The following is a 25,046-nucleotide window of genomic DNA, read 5'->3' as shown; positions in this document are numbered from 1 at the left end:
ATATTCTAAGTGGTTATTTACTTTATAACACAGAGGTTTTCTTTACTGTACTAGTGAACTAAAATACTAATATAATAACAATAATACATAATACATTTTAAATTGTAAACATAATATGCTACCATTCAAAGGTTTGGGGTCAGTAAGATTAAGAAAGAAATTAATACATTTATTCAGCAAGTATGTATTAAATTGATCAAAAGTGACAAAAGACAATGTTACAAAAGATTTAGATTTAAAAAAAAAAAATGCACAACTGTTTTCCCCATTGATAATAATATGAAATATTTGATAATAATATGAAATATTTCTTAAGCACCAAATCAGCATATTAGAATGATTTCTGAAGGATCATGTGACACTGAAGACTGGAGTAATGATGCTGAAAATTCAGCTGTGTCATCACAGGAATAAAATTATATTACATAGAAAAATACTTTATTTTAATAACATTTAATATATTTCACACTATTGCTGTTTGTTCTGTATTTTTGATCAATTAAATGCAGCTTTGGTGAGCATGAGAAAACTAAATATCGTACTGACCCAAACATTTGAACGGTAGTGTTTTACAGTAACAACATATTATAATAACATATATATACACACAGTGCATCAATTGCTGAATGTAATAACTGATTTACTAAAATAATACTTTCATATGATGCATTGCAGGATTTAGTAAAGAATCATAATTGGACTGAACAATTGCCAGCGCAAACCTTTACATCACTATAATTTCAAGACTTCATTATTAAACCTGACTATTTATTGTCTAAGGTCTGGTGTAGATGAGGAAAGATGATGATGTGGTGTGTGTGTGTGTACACAAACCTCTTTGAATTCAGCCTGTGACTGCTCCAGCTTCCCCCTCCAGCGCGTCTCCTCCAGCTCCACGCTGCTCTGTAGCCGCTGCAGGATCCCCTCCTGTGACCCAACACCAAAAAACCCTCAACATACACACCACTGTACAACCCTGAGTCCACTGTGATGCTGACATACTGTCAGCTGTCACACATTTTAGACAGATGCCATGAACACAACTCACCGTCTCTGCTAGCACTTTCTTGTACGTCTCACAATCTTTCTGTAGAACTTTCTGAGCCTCCTCAGCCTCCTTCAACTTCTCCACCAAAGCCTGCCCAGAAAACAAACCTTGAAGTCTTCATCAATGTTTATGCACCCATGAGATTCATTAGACATTGTCACTGGATATGGATGTTGAATTAATCGTTGCATCGCAATGCGGACGATAATGCATCGATGCAGTAATAGACCATAATAGATTATAGCTTACTGAAGTTTCTCTGATGTCATACGTCACATACGCTACTCGCGCTAGCGTCAAATAGCGGAGGGAGGCGAAACACAAAAGCGAGTAATAAAAAAATGCACCCACTATTTTAAAGTTTGCATGTGAGCTCGAGTGTGTGCATGTGTGAGTGTGTGCAAGGCTGCGACCGTATGTGTGTGCAAGCCCATGTGCGCGCGTAAGTCGAGTGTGTGTGCGTGAGCGTTACTGCAACTTAAGTACACTTGACAGTTTCATGCACTTTTAGTATTTAATAGTTTTCGTTCTAAATGGTCCTGTCGTCTGCTGTGTTCAGACTTAAGTTCTGTTTGTGGTTTGCTACATTCAGGAAGTGTACTTTCTGGAAGTAAATACAATAAAAAGAGAGTTCATATTGACTGCTTATATTCATTGATGAATATGTAGGCATGTGCAGTAATATTGAAACGTGAGGATGCAACGCATCATGATATCTAATGATAATCGGAATTGAATTGAATCATGAGACCAGTGATGATTCACACCCATATCTCTGGATGATTTAAAATGCATCTATACCTGAGAGTCTCCAGGCCCTGAGGCGTGGACAGAAGACACCTCTCCAGCCGAACTCGCTCTCATGGACGTCTCAAACGTCTGCAGCCACTGCTGGTGGTTCTGCACAATCACAATGTCAACATACGTTAGAGGATTCTGAATGATATGATCATATCTGTATCTTTGCCGTGCATGTGTGTGTAGTGTGTTAGGGCACCTGGTTGGTGGGCAGTGGCACGTGTGGCAGGAGTCTGTGCAGCAACTCTCGGCAATCCGCCTCCGCTGACTCAAGCAGCTTCTGATGCTCCTGTGCAGAAACACAGACCAAACACTCCATCAATCACACTGCTTACACTCCACACTTCAATTAAATATCACTCCATAATCCACACCACAACTGTGCGCAGATCAGTAGAAAACCAGAGAGTCCCCACCAAAGAGTGAGATAAAAGAAAAACATCCTAAATAAAATAAACTCTGCTTTCTCAATTTACTCACACCCACTATAAGCCATTACCTCAAATTTAACCACTCACATACGTATATGCACTAGGGGTGACCCCGAATAGTCGAAGATTCGATGCTTCGATAGGAGGAGCCTGATTCGACCACCGATCTCACGGTCGAATCTTCGCAGAGGTGTTATGAAACGAGGATCATGCCACTTTGGCTATATGAGGGCGCTCAATGTCTGATTTCACATAGAACTAGCTTTTATGTCAATACGTTAATATTCAGCCTATTATGATAATGCTGTAGGCCTATATAAAAATGTGCAAAGAAAGAAGCTTTTAATAAATATTTTTTAACGTGCGTGAATAAATCCAAACACCCCGTGACAGATTTAAGTTTCACTTTCAATCCGTGACCGACAGAGGAGCGTCTTCGCGGCAAGGATTTAAATCTTTAACAATGTCTGGGATAAGAAAATCTAAAGTGTGGATGTACACCATCAGAAAGGATATTCTCCAAGGCTGGATTTAGCATCAGGAAAATCTGAAAGTGATCGCACTTCTGCCGGCCAACGTTAACATGTTTCACGCATAGACTGGGTTTCACGTTAGAATGTATTTTATCCGCGCGCACAATTTGAAAAGACTCCAACGGACAGACAGAGTGAAAGACTTTCAGGATTTGTTCTCTCGATCAGGTACAAGTGATGTCAAAACTTTTCAGCCGGTTCTAATTTTATTTTTGGATGCTGTGAACATTTTTAGCTAAAAAGACTGCCTCTCCAGTTTAGCATTTATTGTTGTTTCTGCAGTTAAAAAGACAAAGTTGAAAATTCTGGCTACTATCGTTATTTTAATAATTTCTTTATTTTAATTTTATTTATTAATCTGTCAGGGTTATCTAATCTAACTATTTGTGGCTTGTGTTTTGAATATATGTTCCCCTGCACTTCAGGCATTTTGCACACATTTGCTCCTCATCCTGTGACTTGATTCTGCTTTATTTCGTTTTGTATTTTTATTTATTAGAAAGGTATATTCTGTTCTAATTTAATTTAGTAAATTAATTGTTTATTTTTTCGGTGCATCGATGTTGTGCTGTAGGCTGGCCTGCTCGCACAGGTAATTTATGTGAAATGCAAATCTGCAGTGTGGCCTTTCTGGAGTTATTTATGTTATTTCTTAGTTTTATTCATCAAAAATGTTTTTTATACATTTTCTTCTATATCTTTGTGTGATTTTCTCTACATCGCGGCTTTGAAACGTTAAAGCCCCGCCCCCACCCCCACCCCCATACACATGATTCGACTATTAGTCGACTATAGGCAAGACATGACGATTCTGATTCGACTATGAAAATCCATAGTCGGGGACAGCCCTAATATGCACACAAATTATACTATGTTGTCCTGGATAATATCCTAAAGCAATCCCAGACTAAATTAGGTTATATCTTATTGGTCAGTGAATTTTAAAATCAATGTAAACAATAAAATAAAATTAAAATAAAAAATAAATAAAAAAAACAACAAAGCTGTCGTCAAATGAATATTTTCTTGGTGTATACAGGTCCACTTTTTCACCACAACTCGTTCTAAACCTCTATTTTCTGCACACATACAACTAAAATAAACTACTAATCTTCTACTGTTATTATAAGACCATAATAACTCGCTAAACATACAACAAAACATTACTATTTCACCTAGACAAAGGAAACAGACAAACATTAGCCTTTAAAGTCATTTTATGTGTTGCATTTTACTTATAGACAAGAAAAACAGGATATTTAAAGGGATAACTCAGCCAAAAAATGTAATTAGTCATCATTTACTCAACCTCATGTTTGTTCGTTTTACTGCAGAACACAAAAGATGATTTTCTGAAGACTTTTGGTAACCAAACAGTTTTGGCAACCACTGGCTATTCTGTCATCCTTTACTAACCCTCCTCTCTTTCCTAACCTTATGACTTTTTCTTTTGTGAAACAAAACATATTTTGAGATTTTTTATTTATTTTTTTGGTCCATTTTGGAAGTCAGTGGCTGTCAAAACTGTTTGGTTAACAACAACAAAAACTGTGGTCCAAAGAGGAACGAACAACATGAAGGTGAGTATATAATGACAATTTTCATTATTTTGGGGTGAATTATCCCTCTGAGAACAAAAGTATGAGATTCTATACATTGGGAACTGATTGGATTGCGATTAGTCAGCTTTAGCTACCAGAATGTATCCAGATCGAATACAATTGCTAAAACAGTGACTACCAAGCTATCACGTTTTGATTAAACATGAGAAAATTCACCAGTTCATGTTATTCCCAAATAAATAATTGGCTTGTTTTTCAATAGAAGATCTCGAACGTGCATTAATAAAAGAAAAAGTAAATTTTTATTTCAGGTTGGCTTTAAAAGACCAAATAAAAAAAACTACTTTTGTATTATTTTTAGAATATATTTAAAGGAACTGAAGAGATCCACAGAAGAGCACAGAGGTCTGGCAAACGCTGAGTTTGTACAGCAGGTGCAGGCCTGGGATTCGTACAGCTGGAGATGACTAAGAGCAGATGTCGACAAACCGGACGGTTCATGCCTGACTACTGACGGCAGGCCGAGCCACAGTAGAATTACTCATGATGTAAGCAAGGCTAGTTATAGCCCCAGGACCGTTTATAGAGCCACTGGTTTCTCTATGCTGTGACGTAGGCGTTAACTCAATTGGCTCGCTACATTTAGATGACCGACCAACCCTGTAGGGGACGTCAAGCTAAAGTGGCTGGAGTTTCTGATTACTGATTGGTCTATACATCTGGCAGGAGGAGAAAGATGGTGAGACCATAAAAGGTGTTGGGAAAGGGGAAAAACTGGATGGATGCAACCCAACTAATGGAGAACAAGATGTACATCTTCGAGATTTTAATCATTTTCTTCCTGATTTTGCTGTTGTTATGACATAAATAGTTCTTTGAATAGATTGTGATAAGATATAAATTGGTGCGGACTGAATAGTGGAGATCAGGTGGTGATCAGCATGCTTGGAAAGAAGAAATCAAGGGATGTCATTAATGGATGATCAAAGGAAACGTTGGGCATAAAATGATTCCTAATCTAATAAAATAAATAAATAAAAATAGCTGCAGACTCATTTCAGGTGTCTTGTTTAAAACAATTCTATAAACACACACACAGACTGGAGAATTTTAAAAAACAATCAGCAAGATCCAGCCAAAATTTCTGGGCAAATTTCAAAGCTTTTCATTGGCAGGTTTGAAGATTTTTACAGCTCTCAGCACTCAACATAGCGCATTAGTAGCATGCAGCTGAGCAGTTCAGAGTTATGAAATGAGTATGCAGCCAGTCATGAGGAAGTTAATTAGGAATAAGAACTTCACTGGTCAATAAATGGCTTATTGGAGAGATGCTTTGATTTGACTCTAGAGTGAAGTAGTTTGGGAGTTGTGGTGCGAACCTTGGCGCTCTTGGTGAGTTTTCCCTGAAGTATGGTCTCGGTGGCTGACAGCGCCTCCATAGCGCTCCAGTTTTTCTCCCGTAGCTCCTAGTCAGTTTCAGAGAAACACCACTTCAGTTCAGCCTAAACTCTTGCCAAACAAATGATTGTCCCATTCATGTATAGAACCATGTGTACAGTTCCAAGACCCAACCAAGGTACTTCCAGGTACCACTGATTTACACAGACATTCAAAGACCACAAAAAGCGAGCAACGGCCTAAACATATTGAATGGTTTATGAATGTTAATAAACAGTTTAAATTCCCTAACAGTGACCAAAATCGTCCTGTAATTCAAGAATTACAAGGAGAAAAAGAAAATGTGCCATGAAGAATGTTTAGCTAAAAAGCGGTGGAAAATGCAGGATTTATTAAAACTGATTACATTATATCAAATCCAAAATAAATAAATAAATATCTATATAAAATAAAACAAAATGTATTGAGCTGATGTACACAAGTTTAAACCAGTGGTTCTCAACTTTTTTGACTCAATGGCTTTTCCCATAACTTTTCCAGTTGTTCATGATTTACTGGATAAGGATTTTTACTCAATTTCCACTTGATGGAATATTTTAGATCAATGCACGACTACTGCAAGACGATATTGATTCATGAAATGTATAAAAATGCCCATGGAGACAAAGATATGTCCTCATATCAAGACATTGGGAACCCTGGTTCTTCAAAGGGAAAACAAGTTGTTAAGGGGGTGAATTAAATAAGAAATATCTTCTTTTTTCAGTTGTTTCAGCTTGTTTTAATACTTATTTTCTTTTAATTTTAATAATTTTCAGTCATCTTGAGTCCCCTTTGAAGTTTGGACTGACTTCCCAATTATTCTCAATGTTTTTCTTTCATACTGATATCAACTTTGGTGTGGAATTTTGTATGTAATGTTTTGCTAACAAGACAAACAATTATATTTCTTGAAGGTGTATTTGGTCATTTTGTTTGTGTGGTCGATATGAGACGTTACACTGACACCTACTGGTGTGGATGTAGCATCACAAAAGTCAAAGTTGCCAATTTCAGAATACCCTATTAGCTGATCAATTTCTTTCTTCAACAAAAAGTGCCTGACAATGTTGGGACAATGTATTTAGATAAAGTAAATAGTATTCAGCTTGACATATCTAAATATGGCTGCCTCTACGATGGGGGACCACCACTATGTAAAAGCTTTTTTTAGATCACTGGCATTAAAATATCATGTAAGTGTACTGTATTTTCCAGGAAAAAGTCATACCTGAATTTATCTCACACAGGGTAAAAAACAAACATAGGAGAATGAACGTTGCATTGGTGTACGAGTCGCATTTTCTTGTTACGCTGAGCAACATTTATTGCCATTTACTGAATTAAAAAGACCAAAAAAGACATTTACTAGCAAAAAAGACAGATGGTGAAACGTTTGAGGATTTAGGAAGAGAAGAAAGAGATTCCATGTGTAGCCTGGAGGAATACTGCTAAAATCGTGGAAAATCAGGTGAGCAAACAGACACTGATTGCAATGTCAAGTTAGGCAATGCTAGGACTGACGTGCTATGAGTGTGTATATTTATGTGTACTTGACATAAGTCGCTTTGGAATATAAGTGACAGTATGTTTATGACCTTCTGGAAAATACTGAACACTTTAGTTTACATTTTAAATAATATAAAACACATTATGCATATTTAAATATTTTACACAATTTCAAAAGTATTTTTCATTTCTTATGGGGTTAAATTTACATAGTGCACACTTCTGATGCAGAAACTGGCTCTATATTTCTTTCCAGGTCATAATTATCACAAACGCACTTCCAACAAGGCTCAGGGATGCACAGGATCTGTTCAATAGCTGCCATTCAAATTAAAGTCACCTGTTTTACATACTCAATAGCATGTGCATTAGACAAGAAAAGCTAAAGCTCTTCTACAGGAGCAAAAAACAAAACAAACCCTCAACCTCACTCAACTTACGTTGTTCTTCTTACGGTGAAGCTCCACCGATTCCCTCAACTGAAGCAGTTCTTCCTGAAGTTCAGATAGCCGCTTGTCCTTCTCTGACAGCCTGAGGACAGACACATAACAGGACGTGTGTATTATGTCAGTGTGATGATGAGCCTTTATTATACTGGAACACGTTTGAGATCACCAACATATATCGTAACTAAAAGAATGCGACTTACGCTGTTAATAATTCCTGGCTGGGAGCTGCTGAAACGGTTTGCTTTTGGGGGAAAAAGACATGATTATATCAATGCAAATGCAAAGTGAATATCAAAATGTCAGCAAAGTTACTTGGAGTAAATATAATGTGTTGCATTAACAGGTTGTTATAGTTGTTTCTGTGGCATCTGTTATGAATTTCTCATCATTCTCACCTGTTGCTGTTGCACTTCCTTCTCCAGTTCTCTCTGCAGTCTCTCAACATCCTGATCCTTGGCCGTTAACCTATGATATACATATGCATTGTTGATCTGTCAGGGTTACATCCAGTGATTACAATATATACTAAATAATTCAACACCGATTTTTTTTCTGGGACGCTCAAAAAGAAGAATATATGTTTCAGATAAAAGCTATTATTGGCATCACAATTTCAGCAAAAAGTTTTGTCAAATGTATATTCTCAAATAGAATATATTCTCAGTGTTTTGATTGTATTTTTCGTTTTAGGAAATGACTAATGGAACTGAATTTGATAACTTTGGGAAGTCTCTATTAGGGATTGGCAATATGCCCAAAAATATTACAATCATTTTTGTTCTACATCATTTGATATGGAAATGCATCATGGTATTAATTTCATACCATTAATATGGAAGATAATACATTCTACATGTTTCTTAAACCTTGAGAATGAATGCAAAATTGTTTGTTTATAAGCAAACACAACAGAATAAGCTACCTTATAATATAAGGCCATTTACTAAATTCTTTCAAAAACTGCTTTACGTTTGATTTTTTCTTGATTTTGTTTTAAATCACTAAAATGGTGTCTAATGAAATACATTTATAAAACTTGTGTGTATGTATGTGTGTGTGTGTGTGTGTGTGTGTGTGTGTATGCATGCATGTATGCATGTATCAAAAAATTTATCGCAATACAATTTTGAGATTTTATTGGCCAGACCTAATCTCTACCTTTCTTTTTTGATATCGAAATAGTTTTTCCCTCAATTTGACTTTAGGGCAGGACCTAGTAAATCATTTAAAGCAAACATGAAACAAACTATAGTTCAGTCATGACAACTCTTGGGATAGTTTATAACACATTTTATTAATGTAAAGGGAATGTACATAGGCTTGGTTTTGGTGGACTAGATCTGCTATGCTGCTGCACTAAATGCTCAGAGCATAAAATGAATGGAAACATGCAGTTGCTGCTAGATCCCTAACAGCAGATCTAGGCAGGTGGTGCTGGGGAGGAGGAGGGCAGCTAGAGTAAGAATTTGCATAGCCCGCCCAGTTATTGAATTTGTTTTGATGCGTTGCAGTTATAAAGGGAAGTGGTAATTAATTAATATGGAAATTTAATTGACTGAGCGTTACACTGAAACAACCAATCAGAACGCAAATAGAGTTTCATGGCTGAACTATCCATATAATCAACAAGGTACTTTTAAAGGTACTTTTAAAAAAGATGCCATTTGATTTTTCAATCTGGAATTGACTGACAATTAAAAAGGCACATGAGAGGAGAGATACATACTGAGCACGAAGCTCCTGAAGTTTGGCACTCAAGTCTGAGTTTGACTCCTGAGTTTCTCTGCTCTTCAGCTGAGCAAGTTCAGTGTTTAGAGTCTCGACCTGCTGTTGTAGATCCTGTGGACAAATTTGCATCAGTCTTTTATTCATCATTCAAATGGATGAGCACAGACTGCAGCAATGAAGCATCTAGATGAACAGAACATGCAGCACAGACTTACTTCTATTGCCTTCTTCCTCTCTGAGTCTTTGTCCATTGCTGACTGCAAACTTCCCTCAACAGAACAAATTTTTTCATCCTTCTCTTGAATCCTGATTGAAACAGAAAGTTGACATTTTATCACTCAAGAAATAGTTGAGTGATGATAATCACTCAATAATCTCTAGTCGTGACTATGTAACTTACTTTTGCTGTAGCTCTTCTAGAGCCTTTTCTGATAATGTCTGGAAAAATGTGAGGGTACGAAACAGGAAGAATGTGAGTGGGCAGCTTTGGCAGGCATTTAACACAGTACGACTCTCTCCTCCACATATAATGTCTTTGTGTGGCTCGCTACCTGTTCTGTGGACTGTTTCTGTACTGCCTCCAGTTGCTGTTTCAAAGCTTCATATTCATTTATGACCGCCTGTAAAAAACAAAACAAAAACTATTAAAAGGTACATTAAATACAACAAATTTTAATTGATAATTTAACTTTAGCTAGTTAAAAAATAAAATACAATTATAATAAACTATTATAACTAATATAAATATAAACTATTTTCTTGTCTTGTTCACCTTTAGTTCCTCTTCCTTATTGGCCACCTGAATGAGACTGGACTCCAGTAAAGTCTCCACCGTTCTAACCTTATCATCACGGTGCTGAAGGCTAAGGACACATAATATGACAAACATTTATTAATAATCTTTAATAAACAATGTGTCACTGTTTATATACTCAAAGATTACTGGCAGGAAGAACTTGCATATTTTAGTCCAATCTCCACACAAAGTTGTGCGTTCGTGAATAAAATCGGTTACAAACTTTACTAATGTTACTTAGAAATGCGAAATAAACTTATTTCAGCTCTGAATTATACTTTCATTATGAATCTCCATTTAATTTCGTGTGTCCACGAATACAACTCGTAAACTGTCTCTATAATAAAAAAATAAATAAAGATCCATGATGTGGATTTTCATATGCTAATTTTCATATTGCATTCTACTTTATGTATTTTCGTTTAGATACACTTGTAATAACACAAAGTAATCATAAAGAAAAAATATTTCAATATAATTCACACAGATGGCCATTGACCATGGGTAATTTATAAAACTATTGTTTACTAAAAATCAATTACTGATATTGATTTTTAATATTGGCCATAACATGAAAATAACTGGGCTACTGGTATTGGCTAGAATTGTATCATTAGTACAGCACTAGTGTGCACTATATAATGATAATATTTCTAACCATCTGCTTATCAATGCACTCACCCCTGCTGAAGCTGATCCACAGTTACAACCTGGGGAAAGAGAAGACACGACAGTGGTGTGCGTTAAAGTTCACATGTATACGGTAAGTGGATTCGTGGAAAGAAAAGCAACTGAAGTCTAACCTGCTCAGAAATCTGTGCCTGCAGATTCTGGAGCTCAGCCTTCAATGTCAGATTCTCATTGTGCATGGCCTGCAGAGAGCAGAGAGAGAGACAGAGGTTTATTACACAGCGGAAATCAAACTTCAGTTAAACCGGTGTGAGCTAAAACAATGGTGGTGACACTTGCCTGCATGTTGGTCTCCCTGCTGGCGCCGCTGCTCCTCTCAGCATTGAGAGAATCTTCTAGGCTCTTTCTCTGCAGCTCTTTATCAGCCAGCCTAATGAGAGACACATGAAGGATAATGAGGTTTAAGACAGCTGACCACCTTAAACTGTCCACCAACCACGTGAGGTGTGATAAAGTGGCAAGTGATAAGTTTGTTCCATGTTAGGACTTTTGGCAGAAAGCAGGTCTAATTAGTCCATTATCAGCAGGTCTAATTAGTCCATATCCCACTATCAAGCGCACGCATAAAGCTTGCCACAAAGCACCAGCAAAAGTAATGATTATGAATGTGTTGAAAAAAATACCAAGTGGAAATTAAATTTTTTTTTAATAATCTAGTGTTTTCTGAATCAGTGTCAGCTGCAAAGATGAAGTTGCTGATGTTGAGAGAGAAATGCACCTTTCATATGAATTGCATAATTAGAGAGTATTTGCTTTAAAAGTAGACATTTCAAGCTTTCTATAGATACATTTCTCATGTTTGTGAGGCAAACTTTGGATGGTAGTGTTAAATGATACCTTTATAAGTAGCTTGTCAAGCTAAGCTAGTTTCAAAGAGCTTTCACAACTCTGCAACTGAAAACCATTTAACAGGGTTTCACAGCATCTGATCAAGAACGTTAAGCTAAACATTAAACTAGTTCAGCAAGTTAGACAGCTACATATTACACACATTCTGCTGTCAGATCTCTAGGTTACAATATTAATATTTCATTTAATAATGTAAATTATGTAATGGCTGCCCATGTTTGGCCACTGAGAATGATTACAAACTTGATTACTAATTTACATTTACATCCAAATGGTAATTAATCAACATGGAATGGAATCTAAACCCCAAATTGTAGCTTCAAACTGCTTAAACCATTTCAATTCCCTCAGATTTACTGAATATGAAGTTCTATATCTGTTTGTCACTGCAACTGCATCAAGCTTTTTTTATTTTTTTTCAAAAAATGGATGAGTAGATTAAGTTACTTCATAGATGCCTATATCGTAAAAAATGTATATATTCAATATTTTCTGCAGCCATGTTTCTGCTATGCACCGCCAGTGTGAATACTGCAACCTAACTTGTTAAAACGGGTGGCAAAATATATATGAAACGCTTACATATGCAGTGTGAAACAGGCCTCTATGCGAAACTAAAAAACAAGTAAGCTTTGAGGCGATCACTTACAGTTTTTGAAGCTCATCGAAATGTGATGCTGTCGTAGCCTAAAAGAAAAAACGAAACGACTCAAACATTAATGTCCACCAACAAGCAGAGACAGATTCACCCTCATCCACTAGTCCACACACACATACCTGAGCATTGAGCTGAGTCTGAAGATTATCAATCTGAACTTTCAGCGTTTTGTTTTCATTAAGAAGATCCTGCAAACGACAATATTGTGTGTTGATCAGCAGCGATATATAACATGCAGACATGCTTCTGTTGAGTTTGAGGTGTACAGTGACTTGTAAGAAGTACCTGGACTTGTTCCTGTAGTTGGTCGTCAGGTTGCATGGTGTGCTTCGCTGCCTCCAGCAGTTGCCTGACCTTCTGCTCCAGCTGCATGACCTTCTGCTGCTCTTGCTCCTTGAAGAAGATTGATTCTTTCAGGCTGCCGTGGAGACTCTGGATCTCCTTGCTTTTCGTGGTCATCTCACTCTCCACAGCCATCAGCTTATTCTGCAGCTCTGAGATGGACACAGGAGACACGTGTTGAGTGGCCAGTGCAGATCATTCGATGTCTTTAAAGGTGGTGCACGTGTATTTCTACCTTGTTTAGCGACCTGGAGCTTTTCTCTCTCTGCACTCACGTTGTGTAAATAGTTCTGCAGATCTTCCCAACTACGTTTCGCATCCTGCAAAAAAAAAGATACATTTGTTGGGGATTAGCTAACTGAATGTAGGGGACATTTAAACAGATGCTAAATTTTTCAGACGTTAAACAGAAGCGCAGCTGTTTTCAAGAGTCGCTTTTTCTGTAACAAGCTAATTTTGACAACAAGTAGCAGTGTATGGAAAATTAAAATTAATGTTTGAAAAAGTAAATCCAAATCACAAGCCATAAAGTGAGCAGAGGCAATAATCAAACACACCCTCCTTGAGATTCCTCTCTGTCTTTAGTATAGGAAAATGCAAGGATGGCTTGTTTGACCAAATCAATTAATTTCATCAACACGTATATAAAAAAAAATTAAAAAAAATTAAAAAAAGGTACTTAAATGAGTAAATATTTAAACAAATAATAAATCAGATCTGCCAATTGTCATTTTGTCATGGCAAAATAAACAAAAAGTTGGTTAACAGCTGTTTAAAATTTGTTTCAATGGTTCATTTAGTTGATATTTGATATTTAATTGTGTGAAATTTATTCAGTTAAGTCAAGTCGACTTGACTGAACTGACTTAAGTCGACTTGACTGAACTGACTTAAGTCGACTTGACTGAACTGACTTAAGTCGACTTGACTGAACTGACTTAAGTCGACTTGACTGAACTGACTTAAGTCGACTTGACTGAACTGACTTAAGTCGACTTGACTGAACTGACTTAAGTCGACTTGACTGAACTGACTTAAGTCGACTTGACTGAACTGACTTAAGTCGACTTGACTGAACTGACTTAAGTCGACTTGACTGAACTGACTTAAGTCGACTTGACTGAACTGACTTAAGTCGACTTGACTGAACTGACTTAAGTCGACTTGACTGAACTGACTTAAGTCGACTTGACTGAACTGACTTAAGTCGACTTGACTGAACTGACTTAAGTCGACTTGACTGAACTGACTTAAGTCGACTTGACTGAACTGACTTAAGTCGACTTGACTGAACTGACTTAAGTCGACTTGACTGAACTGACTTAAGTCGACTTGACTGAACTGACTTAAGTCGACTTGACTGAACTGACTTAAGTCGACTTGACTGAACTGACTTAAGTCGACTTGACTGAACTGACTTAAGTCGACTTGACTGAACTGACTTAAAGGAACACTCCACCGTTTTTTGAAATAGGGCTTATTCACTTTCTTTCCTACATTTAGATAGGTGGGCAAATGCATTTTTGTCGCATTGTTTTAGTTTGACAGGGTCGGCGCTAGCTTAGCTTAGCATAATGAATGGAATCCTTTGTTGCCAGCTAGCATGTCCTGAGTAAAAGTGATATAAAAAAATTAAAAAACCCACCTAATTACTTCTTGTGGCCTGCGTATTCACAACAAGTACAAATAGCGATGCAGATTAACACTAGACGATTTCCTATGCAGATATTGACTTTGGACTATATTAGGGGGAAGCACAGGTGAAGCACTGCTACTTGGGCGCAGAGATATCACGCCCAAGTAGCAGTGCTTCGCCTGTGCTTCCCCCTAATATAGTCCTTAATATATAAGTCAATATCTGCCTAGGAAATCGCCTAGTGTTAATCTGCATCACTATTTGTACTTGTTGTGAATACGCAGGCCACAAGAAGTAATTAGGTGGGTTTTTTAAATTTTTTATATCACTTTTACTCAGGACATGCTAGCTGGCAACAAAGGATTCCATTCATTGTGCTAAGCTAAGCTAGCGCCGACCCTGTCAAACTAAAACAATGCATGCACTGAGACAAAAATGCATTTGCCCACCTATCTAAATGTAGGAAAGAAAGTGAATAAGCCCTATTTCAAAAAACGGTGGAGTGTTCCTTTAAGTCGACTTGACTGAACTGACTTAAGTCGACTTGACTGAACTGACTTAAGTCGACTTGACTGAACTGACTTAAGTCGACTTGACTGAACTGACTTAAGTCGACTTGACTGAACTGACTTAAGTCGACTTGACTGAACTGACTTAAGTCGACTTGACTGAACTGACTTTACATTTACATTTATTCATTTAGCTCACGCTTTTATCCAAAGCGACTTACAATTGCTATATATGTCAGAGGTCGCACGCCTCTGGAGCAACTAGTGGTTAAGTGTCTTGCTCAGGGACACATTGGTGTCTCACAGTGGATTCGAACCCGGATCTCTCCCACCAAAGGCATGTGTCTTATCCATTGCGCCACTACCACCCCACCGACTTAAGTCGACTTGACTGAACTGACTTAAAGGGATACTTCACCTCTGGAAAGATGAATGTGTATTTAAAATAGGTCATTTATGTAGAAGAAATGTGAAGAAATTTTTGAATTTGGAGCTTTCTAGATTGAGAAAAGCCAGAAAATGTATTTTTGGCTTATGTGGATGAAAGACAACAACTCCCAGAATGCACTTGCTTCGCTGCCCTAGGAGGCCACTCCCAAGCCACGCCTCCCGGTTAGAGAGCGCAGTTGAAAACAACAAGGTTAGGCTACTAGTGAGTCTCCGTGACGAGTTTGCCCGGGATATCGAGATCGCCCAAAATGTCCGGGATTCGGCTTTTGCGTTTACAGTCGCCATTCATCATGTTTACTGTGGCGAGCAGGATGAGGCTGAGAGCCGCGGGAGAAAGGCGGGAGGCCGGTGGCGTCATTACTGAGACGCACAGGTCTCGTATCTCTCACGGAGGAGCGGGAATTTTCTTAGCAATGTTAAAACGCACATTAGCCGATCAGTGGCGGTTCTACATTGAATTACACCCTGGGCGAGACCCCCTTCGAGCGCCCCCCACGATTTTTGCGTCATCGGAGGATTTTTTACAGACAAAAAATACATAAATCTGTCATCTCAGGGGGATATGAGGGTGGAAAGCACGGTCATTCGAAAATATTACAGGTTTTCTACTAATACAAAGCTTAATGCTAAATCCTGAAGTATCCCTAAAGTCGACTTGACTGAACTGAATTAAGTCGACTTGACTGAACTGAATTAAGTCGACTTGACTGAACTGAATTAAGTCGACACTGAATTAAGCCCACTTGACTGAACTGAATTAAGTCCACTTGACTGAACTGAATTAAGTCCACTTGACTGAACTGAATTAAGTCCACTTGACTGAACTGAATTAAGTCCACTTGACTCAACTGAATTAAGTCGACACTGAATTAAGCCCACTTGACTGAACTGAATTAAGTCCACTTGACTCAACTGAATTAAGTCGACTGAATTGAATACATTTAAATTTCACACAATAAATTTCAATACATTTAAATTTCACACTGTTGTCAGAAAAAGTACATTTTACTTAATCTGATAAATATTTAAATAATTTTTTTCTTTTTTTTCTTACTCATTTCTTTGTGCAGTTCTGACAGCATCTTTAAATCATCAGTAGCTTGGCAAGCTACATTGGTTTCGTATTAATTTCCAAAACTCAGGCCAATTAGCACATCTGATCATGAATGTTTTTAAGTCACACTTCTAAATAGTACAATGTAATTAGCTATATATTGTACTTCACACATCATAAAACAGGGCTAACTGATTTTGTGAATGCCTTGTTTGGTGTTTTAATAATAGTGGGATTCAGTTCAAAGATGTGTATTGTGCAATGGCTTTGTGGGTGTGATGTGATCAGCACCTCCAGCTGAGACACATTCTGCTTGTAGTTGACTTCTAGACCCTTCCGCTGCAACTCTTCCTGCTGCAGCTTGTTTTTGGTTTCCGCTAGCTCTTTCATCAGGCCGTTGTATTCTGAATGCAGTTTATTCAGCTCTGATGACTGCCTGAAAACACACATTAAATTAAAACCATATAAGTTTGCAAAGATTGTGGAAATTTCCCAGTTTTTCCACCAATTTCAGTGCTTGAAAACTCCAAGTGTCGGCATACCGTATGAGCGCTCTAAAGTGGCCATATTAGGAGGAATTACATTTTCTTTAGTTTTTTGAGAGAATATAGCTTGATGTTTGGGGTTAATTAACCCTTTAACAGTTTGTGCAGCACATTTCAGCAGAAAAGCCGAAAAAAAGAAAAAAAAAAGGAAAAAAAACTCACTTGCTCTCCATCTGGTTGGTGGTGGAGCATCTCTCCACAGCATCTCTCAGGATGCCGTTCTCCTGCTGCAGACGAGCGATCTGACTCTCCAGCTGTTCTCTGACCTGTTGGAACTGCAGAGAGAAAGTTCACTTGTCATTGGATGTTCTCACGAAGCGTACTTCATCAAGTACGCCTCCTCCTGCTCCTTCATGACACGCATGGCCCTCTGCATGACAGTCTTATCGGCCAACGCAACGAGATTGATTACCTTAATCTGCATCTCCTGGTAGCTCTGAGCTTTAGCCTGCATGATGTCTTTATCTCTGGCAACACGATGTTCATGCAGCACAGACTCCACACGGCCTGTCTTCTGCTTCTCAGCCTGCAGTTCCTGAAGTCCCATTCAATAAATTACTACCATGCTCATCAAAACGAAGCAAAGCTGACACAGTTATATTTATGGCGTGCTTACAGCACAATTATGTGGCACTGTGCAAATGTCAGAAAACGTTAATTAATTAGTCATTATTATTACAACAATTCATTACAATAGGTTATAATTGCTGCTAATAGCTAATTATTCAGAACCTTATTTCTAAGAAATTTAAATGTAATATTATATGAGCAGGTTCATTTTGTATGAGGTTTGCAATTTCTGCAAAACCAAACTTTGGCTGAACAGAGTTTACAACCCTGATTTGTGTGATGTGGTTATTTTCTAGTAATAAACTTTTTTTTAAAAATGTAATCAAATAATAACCAATCAATCAATGTAAATCAATGTTCTAATAATAGAGTAATGAGATTCTTTCCTTAATATATCTGAACAACACATTTTTTATTTTAAGTGGGACATTAATTTGAACTCATGGAAAGTGCCACATATATCCAAACCAGGAAGCCTGGTACTCACATCAGGAAACATAAGAGACATAAATGACTAACCTGGCTTAACTGTTTGACTTTGCCCTTGGCAATGGACGCCTCCTCCTGTAGCGTGCTCAGAAGACGATCTTTCTCTGCGAGCTGCTGGGCCGAAGGCTCAAACTTAGCTGCAGACTAAGAAAACAAAACCAGAAGAATCATCAGAAATTTGACTACTCAAACTTCCACTCCTGAACATATTTCATTACGGCATGACGGCAAAAAACACTAAACAAAAAATAAAAGTGAACCTCATCCTCTAACCTTGTACCAGTTGTCCAAAGTATTGGGACTCTTGTCTCTGAGCAGCGAGACGAGACTGACCACATCAGTATCTGACAGCACCAGTCCACTCAGACTGGCCAGCAACTCCTTCAGCTTCACCTCAGAGTTCTCTGCACAAAAACAGACACGTATCAGCCACCTGTTCACACCACAGGTCTTCAGGAAATTCATTTTAAAACCCTCCGTAGGCAGTATTTGATGCCATTAAAGCCATGCTGATTATGAATATACTTAAGTATAATTTTTTTTTTTAAATAATTAAGATCCGACTATGATCCCCAAATCTAACCCATATACATTTTTGTGTGCTACTGTAAAACATGCATTAAAAGACACCAAGTACCTTTGTTGGTTTCACTCTTCTGTTTCTTGCCATGTTTGGTGGACGCGGGAGCAGGAGGCGGTGTCTCGTTGTTTTGGTTGCTCTGGTGGTTTGTCGGGGCAGCGGAGTCAGTCTGAGCGACTGGGGCAGAGGAATGGACATGGGCCTCGTCCACTGAAACAAATATGACCACAGGAGTCACTTAAGGAATAAGTTATGCAAAACTAAAATTGTGTCATCATTCATCTATGGAGAAGTTTAAAAGAATGTTCATGCGGCTCTTTTCCATACAGTATCAGTGAACGGGGACCAACATTTTAAAGCAAAAATAAAAGTCTTAAGGACATTTTTGTCATGAAAATATTTTTGAATATGCAGTTTAAATACGCACGAATGATTTACGAAAGCTTATAACATCTTTCATGGTGCTTTTTTGCTGTTTTGGAGCTTGACAAACACACGAAGGTAACAGAATCGCCATTGGCTAGTAAGTTTACTCTGGTGTCAGTATGATTTTGTGTTTTTCAAAGAAGTCTTTTCTCACTGTCGACTCAACTGCGAATTGTATCCTCTCTAGTTGGTCTTATTTTGCTGTATTCCTACCTGTGACAACAGGTTCCACCTTCTGCTTCTTCTTTCGACGGCCACTGCCGCTGGAGGCATTAGGTGGCGCTGCTGTAGAAACAGGAGCGGCTCCGTCCTGAACCTTTACCTCCATGATCACAGGCTCCTCCTTCACCACAAGAGGAGACAGATCGAGCTTGACCTCAGGTGGATGCTCTTCTGTGTGAAAAGAGAGCTAGTTATCTTCAGAGAAGAACATAAGAAAAGAACTTGCAAAAATGATTGTGTGGCTCGCCCATGCAGAAATTGCTATAATTCTAGTGTGTTACCATGCAACATCTTTTAAAGTTAAAATATTTAGCCAAAATTTTTCCATTTTGGAAATCATTGGCAAAAATCACTGACGTTTAATTAGCGCTTCCCTGATGATATGATTTTAAGGTGTCAGTGTCTATATTGTGTAGAGTTGGGACAACTTTTAATGGACTTGTACTTGTGATGGATTTTTACTCCGACTTGAGTTGGACTTTGTTGAGTCCACGGCTATTGGTGAAATACATTCGGGACAGTTGACGGAAATGTCACTGGACCAATTGGTGAAATGAAACATCATTCCCATGTGTTTTTAAGTCTTGCCAGTTTAAACGGTCGAGCGATTTTAGGTTGTTCAAGCACAATCACAGAAAAATCACAAACTGCTCTTGACCACTTACATGGTCAGTTGGATTTGCTTGACACACATTCACATTTGTAGGTAGTCCACTCACCAGACTCACTCTTCTGCTTCTTGGCTTTCTTTTTGCTGGTAGTCTCAGCTGGGACAGGGGGCGTGGCCTGAGGTGAGCTGGACTGCTTGGTCAGCGGGATGGCTTGCTCTTTACGGACTGCAGGTTTTGAACCATTGACTTCCGGTTCTTCTGAGGCAGGAGCAGTAGTTGGGGTGGTACGGGAGAGGGGTACAACCATTGGGGCAGGAGTTGGAGAAGCTTTTGGCTTCTTCTCTTTCTTCTTCCTCTCTCTTATCCCGGACGGAGGTTCTGCCAGGACCGGAGCAGCAACAGGTGGGCTCATGGGTACCACCTCAGAATCCTCATCATTAGAGGCAGGGCTAGTGGCATCAGATGTATCGAAATCCCTCAGGTCTTCCTCCGACTCGCCGCCTCCACCTCCTTCTCCCACTCCACTTCCACCGGTCTCCTTCTTCTTGTTCTTCTTTTTCTCGTTCTTCTTACGAGCCTCGGGCTTGGCGGGAGGCAGTTTAAGGTCTTTTTTCTGGCGGGCCAGAACCTCATCGTAGGAAGTCTCTTTCATGAAGAGCCAGAAAAAGAGGAACATGAGAGCGATTACCAGCGACGGTGCCAGGATGAGAAGGTACTGTGAGTCAGCCATGTCCAGCGCCATTCTTAAAGAACACAATAAAGAGCAGAAAGACAAGGTGAGCACAAATGTTCAGTCCAGCAGGATGCATGACAACAGGGCCAAACAAACAACTGAATACTGCAATCTACAAAGAATCAACATTGTTTATGTCAGGCATGCAAAACTCAGTTCCTTGAGGGCCACAGCCTTAACACTGCAGTGTTCAGTTTCGAAACATGCTCCAACACATCAGGATCAAGTGTGTTTATTTAGGGTTCAAGTAACAGTTTTGCACACCTGGTCTGTTTGGACCTACTTTATAGTCCACTAAAAATTCAAGTTTCGTGGCGTTCAGTACAAATATGTTCGTATTGAGGTTATCTATAAGCTAAGTGTGCTTGCTAACAATGACAAAAAGCACATTTAGAAGATTAAATCTTGCTTTTGTAAAATTCTATGCTTTTCAGTTTCTCTCACCCACGGATACAGATTTTGATGACAATTCAGCACTTCAGCTAAATGGCCACATCATATGAGTGTAGTGATTCTGTATAGGTTCTCAAAAACACTGCGTCGATATATATTTAATTGTTTTACTTCCAAGATTCGTGTCAGTGGCTTTGTGTTTGGTTTAACCCTGACCTCTATATGGCAGTGTTATCTCAGAACGTAAACTGTGACGTAGAGAAGCACAAGGCTGTATTGCTAACGTTAGCATTAGCAAACCCAAGATGATAGAATTATACGGTGTACAGCTCTGAAGCTGAATCCAAGAGCTCGCTTAACATCCCGAAGCCATCCGCGTTGCTGAGAGCGGCGTTTCGATAGAATATGTAAATATGTACTGCATGCTTTCCTCTCAATAACAAAATAAACACACAACAAAAGTGACAGCAGTGAGAAAACAGCAGCAAGAAAGCATCTGATTCATCTGAAAAAAAGCATCTGATCGTTCAAACGCTGATAATATGCTTCCTATTGGGGCGAATGAAAACTAAAAAGAAGTTTTGCTGTAGTAACCGTTTCTTGATAAATATAAAGGGGGGATCTATTAACTTAATTTTTAATACAACTGTGGATGTCATAAGCTAAAAAAGAAGTGTGGCTTTGCTAGGCTGCGAAGTAAACCAAACGCTATTGGCTATTTAATAAAAAGAAAAAAAAGAAAGCGGACATACTCTTTGATATGCACGCCTTCACTTATTTCAAGAGAAAAACTTCACTTTTCAAGCCATTTCACTGGACCTTAAGGTGTTTTGACCCAAATATCTGGATATATAGAGCAGGGCCAAATTCTACACAACAAAACTACATGTATACCACATCAGATCACCCCTGATTTGAATCAATCTCATTATCATCATAAACAACATGAGATAAAGACATGTATCGTCAATTTGCTATCAGACTATGCTGCTACCACAGCCTTTTGTTGTTTCACCAGTTGCCGTTTAAAGGCAGTGCACAACAGAACGCCTCAGGCATAGCAAAATCAGCACACCTTCCTAAAGAAAAAGAAAACAAATCGAAATCATGGCACACTTATTCAGCAAATTGCATAAGATGTTCTAATATGGCCAACCAACAGTATTCATTGAAACGCCTCCTCTTTTATGTTTGACATCTACTTCTTTCTTTTACTCTAAAAAGCACACCTCCTCCATTTCTCTGGCTTGTCTGTTCCACCTCCACCCTCTCACCGCGGTATGAGCCAATTAGTGTGTGTGCTGAGGGCAGCAATCTGGGTTTACTTACTGACACCGAGCTAAGTACCTGGTAGCAAGCGACACTCGCTCACGCACGCCCTTTTTTCTCAGCTTGAACCGACACTGTTTAGGAGTAATATGATCACTGAACTAAATAAGAACGCAGCTAAAACTGTCTCTATTATATATAATTATATTACATATATAAAATGAATAGTATTTCTTTATTGAACCAATGACACCGCGGAGCTATGCCAACCCAGAACGGTCATTCAAGACACCCTTGCTAACTCAATTGACATCCTAAACTCAAGTGCAGAGGGGCTTTGCAGGCAACAAAAATATCCAGCCGGGAAAATGTCACTCCAGTACGCTGACGCAGAGTGGTCTCAGATCTGAAAACGGCACTGACTCCCCCCTCAATGCTAATCTGTCCAAAGCTTAGCCATTTAAGGCCTCAGTGCAGAAAAAAAAACTTCAATGTTAGTCTGACCAGTGCTATTTTAGTATCACTGATATACTATTATAATTTTTTATATTATATTTTCAGTTTTCATTTTCATTTTAGTTCAAGTTTGAGTAATGTAGTGTTTGTCAATTTCATTGATTTTTTTTTTTATGTCTAGGCCTATATATAGTTTATATTAAGTTTTAGTTTTAGATATTTTAGTACTTAAACGTTAACTAAACTGAAAATGAGAAATGCTGCACTGGAAACTAGCTGAAATAAAAGAAGTTTAGTTTTTTTATATATTTTATATCTGTATAAAAACCCAAAGTTTGACAGACAAAAATGGTAACACTTTACAATAAGGTTTCTTTTGTTAACATTAAAGCATTTATTAATCTTAAAGTTCACTCTTTCTCCGCCAGCGTTTATTTTATTTTATTTAAGTTTCCAGCCACCGCCAGCGTTTTTGGTAATTTTCACAAAAATGTAATGGCCCCCCAAGAACATTTTGTACTTTGTAGTATGAATATCTGAACATGCAATTCACCAAAAGAATAAATCATTAACAAAGATTAATAAATTATGTAACAAATGTATTGCTCATTGTTGTATCAAGTGTTATCAAAAAATTATGACCAAAAAAAATTTAAATAAAAATGTTTCGTCTGATGTATAATTACGACTAGGCAACAAGGAATAGACAGCCTCCTGATGGAAGCCATAAAAGTGGACGTTTGGTTGAGTGCTTTCGTACAAAATCCGAAGCAAACAGAAACAGTGCCCTGTTGTGCTGGAAGACACGCATGACTGAGTTCTGCCTTCAGGACAGTGAGGAAAACCAACGACAAGAAGCACCAGGTCCTGGAACGGCCTTTTGCTCTCTGTCTGAGAGCAAAAGCAAAAGTCTGTTTGGTTCAGCGTGTCCGAGAGATCCACTGTGCTGGGAATCTGGATAAGCCGATTACATTATGAATACATTTAGGAGCACCATTCTATTATAATTTCCCAGGAGTGCTTAAAGAGGCCATCAGTCTAACATTCTCCATTTTCTGGTCACATCTCACAACGTTACTTAGTGCACATAAGAGTTCAGATGCATCTTTATTTCTTGGAAATAGTCTCTTGTTGGCTATGTCATACTCTTAACAAGCAATTAGTCCCCAAGGCAGACAGAGAGAATTGGGGTGGAACTGGAATGCTTGTCATTTACTAAATTCTACTGTCCCGTTCATGCACATTAAATGTTTTTTTTTCTAATTCGATTATACTTTCAGCCACCAGAAAAAAAAACTACTATTGTCAGCATCTAAAACAATGTAAAATGTATTCTGCAGATTTTCTCAGATTTATCATCATAATGATAATGATGCATGAAATAAGGAATATAACGATAATGAGCTTGAGAAATATTTTCTACCAATATTCATTTTACATAATTGGTATATTGATGATTGGGTCTACCAATACATGGGACCATGTGGTGTGTAGTGAGTGAGTACCTAAAACTGTATTCACCTCACGGGCAAAGTATCTTAATATACAACTTTAATATATTGCGCGGACAATTACACAACTTTTTTAAATGTTTAGTTCAACAATCAGATTGCAGCAAAAAAAAAAAAAAAAGAGAGAAAATACAAAGATAAAACTAAAGTTGTGACCATAAAAAAAAAAATGCATAAACAACGACATAAATAACAATTAGATTAATTATTAATAGTAAAATATTCCAAATTCATGTTTTATTTTTGATTCATGTGTACTTTAGCTGAGGGGGGACTCTGATGTTGAATGACAAAATAACAAAATTCATTCACTACACAGTTGAGTACATAATGCATAAGTACATAGTGTGTTATGCATCCTTTGGGACACAACTAATCATATCTGCGTACATGCATGGACAACAGCCTAAATGTCTGTGGCTGCAGTTACCCTTCCTTTCCTTTAATGAAGTAATAAGGCACTAATCTACATTAATCAGTAACTCCATTAAAGTATAAATATTGCATTGCATTGGGGTCACACTTCATTATAGGTACATTTGAAACCAGCACTATCATGTTATCTTATTTTACTTAATACTTTTATTCAGCAAGAATGCATTAAATTGCTCAAAATTGATAAAGCCATTTGTAATGTTACAAAAATAAATGCTGTTCTTTTGACCGTTCTATTCATCAAATAATCCTGAAAAAAAACGTATCATGGTTTTCCACAAAAATCTTAAGCAGCACAACACTAATAATAAAAAAAGAGAGATTTTT

General features: G+C 37.9%; 1 protein-coding gene across 5 annotated transcripts in view; it reads right to left on the bottom strand.

The window, feature by feature from the left end:
* ktn1 (kinectin 1) overlaps positions 1–25,046 on the bottom strand; it is a 39,909-nt gene that overhangs the window by 7,539 nt on the left and 7,324 nt on the right. For 2 of the 5 annotated variants that reach the window (XM_082143715.1, XM_082143718.1), the window contains exons 2-29: positions 20,031–20,665; positions 19,303–19,482; positions 18,721–18,873; positions 18,357–18,487; positions 18,114–18,227; positions 17,437–17,559; positions 17,187–17,299; positions 16,771–16,915; positions 13,066–13,150; positions 12,774–12,982; positions 12,608–12,676; positions 12,480–12,517; positions 11,261–11,351; positions 11,095–11,163; positions 10,973–11,001; positions 10,268–10,358; positions 10,047–10,115; positions 9,896–9,933; positions 9,711–9,801; positions 9,494–9,606; positions 8,163–8,232; positions 7,968–8,008; positions 7,759–7,849; positions 5,752–5,838; positions 2,046–2,135; positions 1,850–1,948; positions 1,049–1,138; positions 835–927 (exon numbers count right to left, since the gene is read on the bottom strand). In XM_082143715.1, the coding sequence (XP_081999841.1) occupies positions 835–927; positions 1,049–1,138; positions 1,850–1,948; positions 2,046–2,135; positions 5,752–5,838; positions 7,759–7,849; positions 7,968–8,008; positions 8,163–8,232; positions 9,494–9,606; positions 9,711–9,801; positions 9,896–9,933; positions 10,047–10,115; positions 10,268–10,358; positions 10,973–11,001; positions 11,095–11,163; positions 11,261–11,351; positions 12,480–12,517; positions 12,608–12,676; positions 12,774–12,982; positions 13,066–13,150; positions 16,771–16,915; positions 17,187–17,299; positions 17,437–17,559; positions 18,114–18,227; positions 18,357–18,487; positions 18,721–18,873; positions 19,303–19,482; positions 20,031–20,664 (3,246 nt within the window). In that variant the 5' untranslated portion in view covers position 20,665. The remainder of the gene's footprint in view (positions 1–834; positions 928–1,048; positions 1,139–1,849; positions 1,949–2,045; positions 2,136–5,751; positions 5,839–7,758; positions 7,850–7,967; positions 8,009–8,162; positions 8,233–9,493; positions 9,607–9,710; positions 9,802–9,895; positions 9,934–10,046; positions 10,116–10,267; positions 10,359–10,972; positions 11,002–11,094; positions 11,164–11,260; positions 11,352–12,479; positions 12,518–12,607; positions 12,677–12,773; positions 12,983–13,065; positions 13,151–16,770; positions 16,916–17,186; positions 17,300–17,436; positions 17,560–18,113; positions 18,228–18,356; positions 18,488–18,720; positions 18,874–19,302; positions 19,483–20,030; positions 20,666–25,046) is intronic. The other 3 variants (XM_082143716.1, XM_082143717.1, XM_082143719.1) reach the window with 3 other exon arrangements.

Source organism: Leuciscus leuciscus (assembly GCF_965113295.1).
Source record: "Leuciscus leuciscus genome assembly, chromosome: 17".
NCBI classification, from domain to species: Eukaryota; Metazoa; Chordata; class Actinopteri; order Cypriniformes; family Leuciscidae; genus Leuciscus; species Leuciscus leuciscus.
The sequence above is the reverse complement of the archived record's forward strand: the minus strand, read 5'-3'. Positions and strand labels throughout refer to the sequence as shown.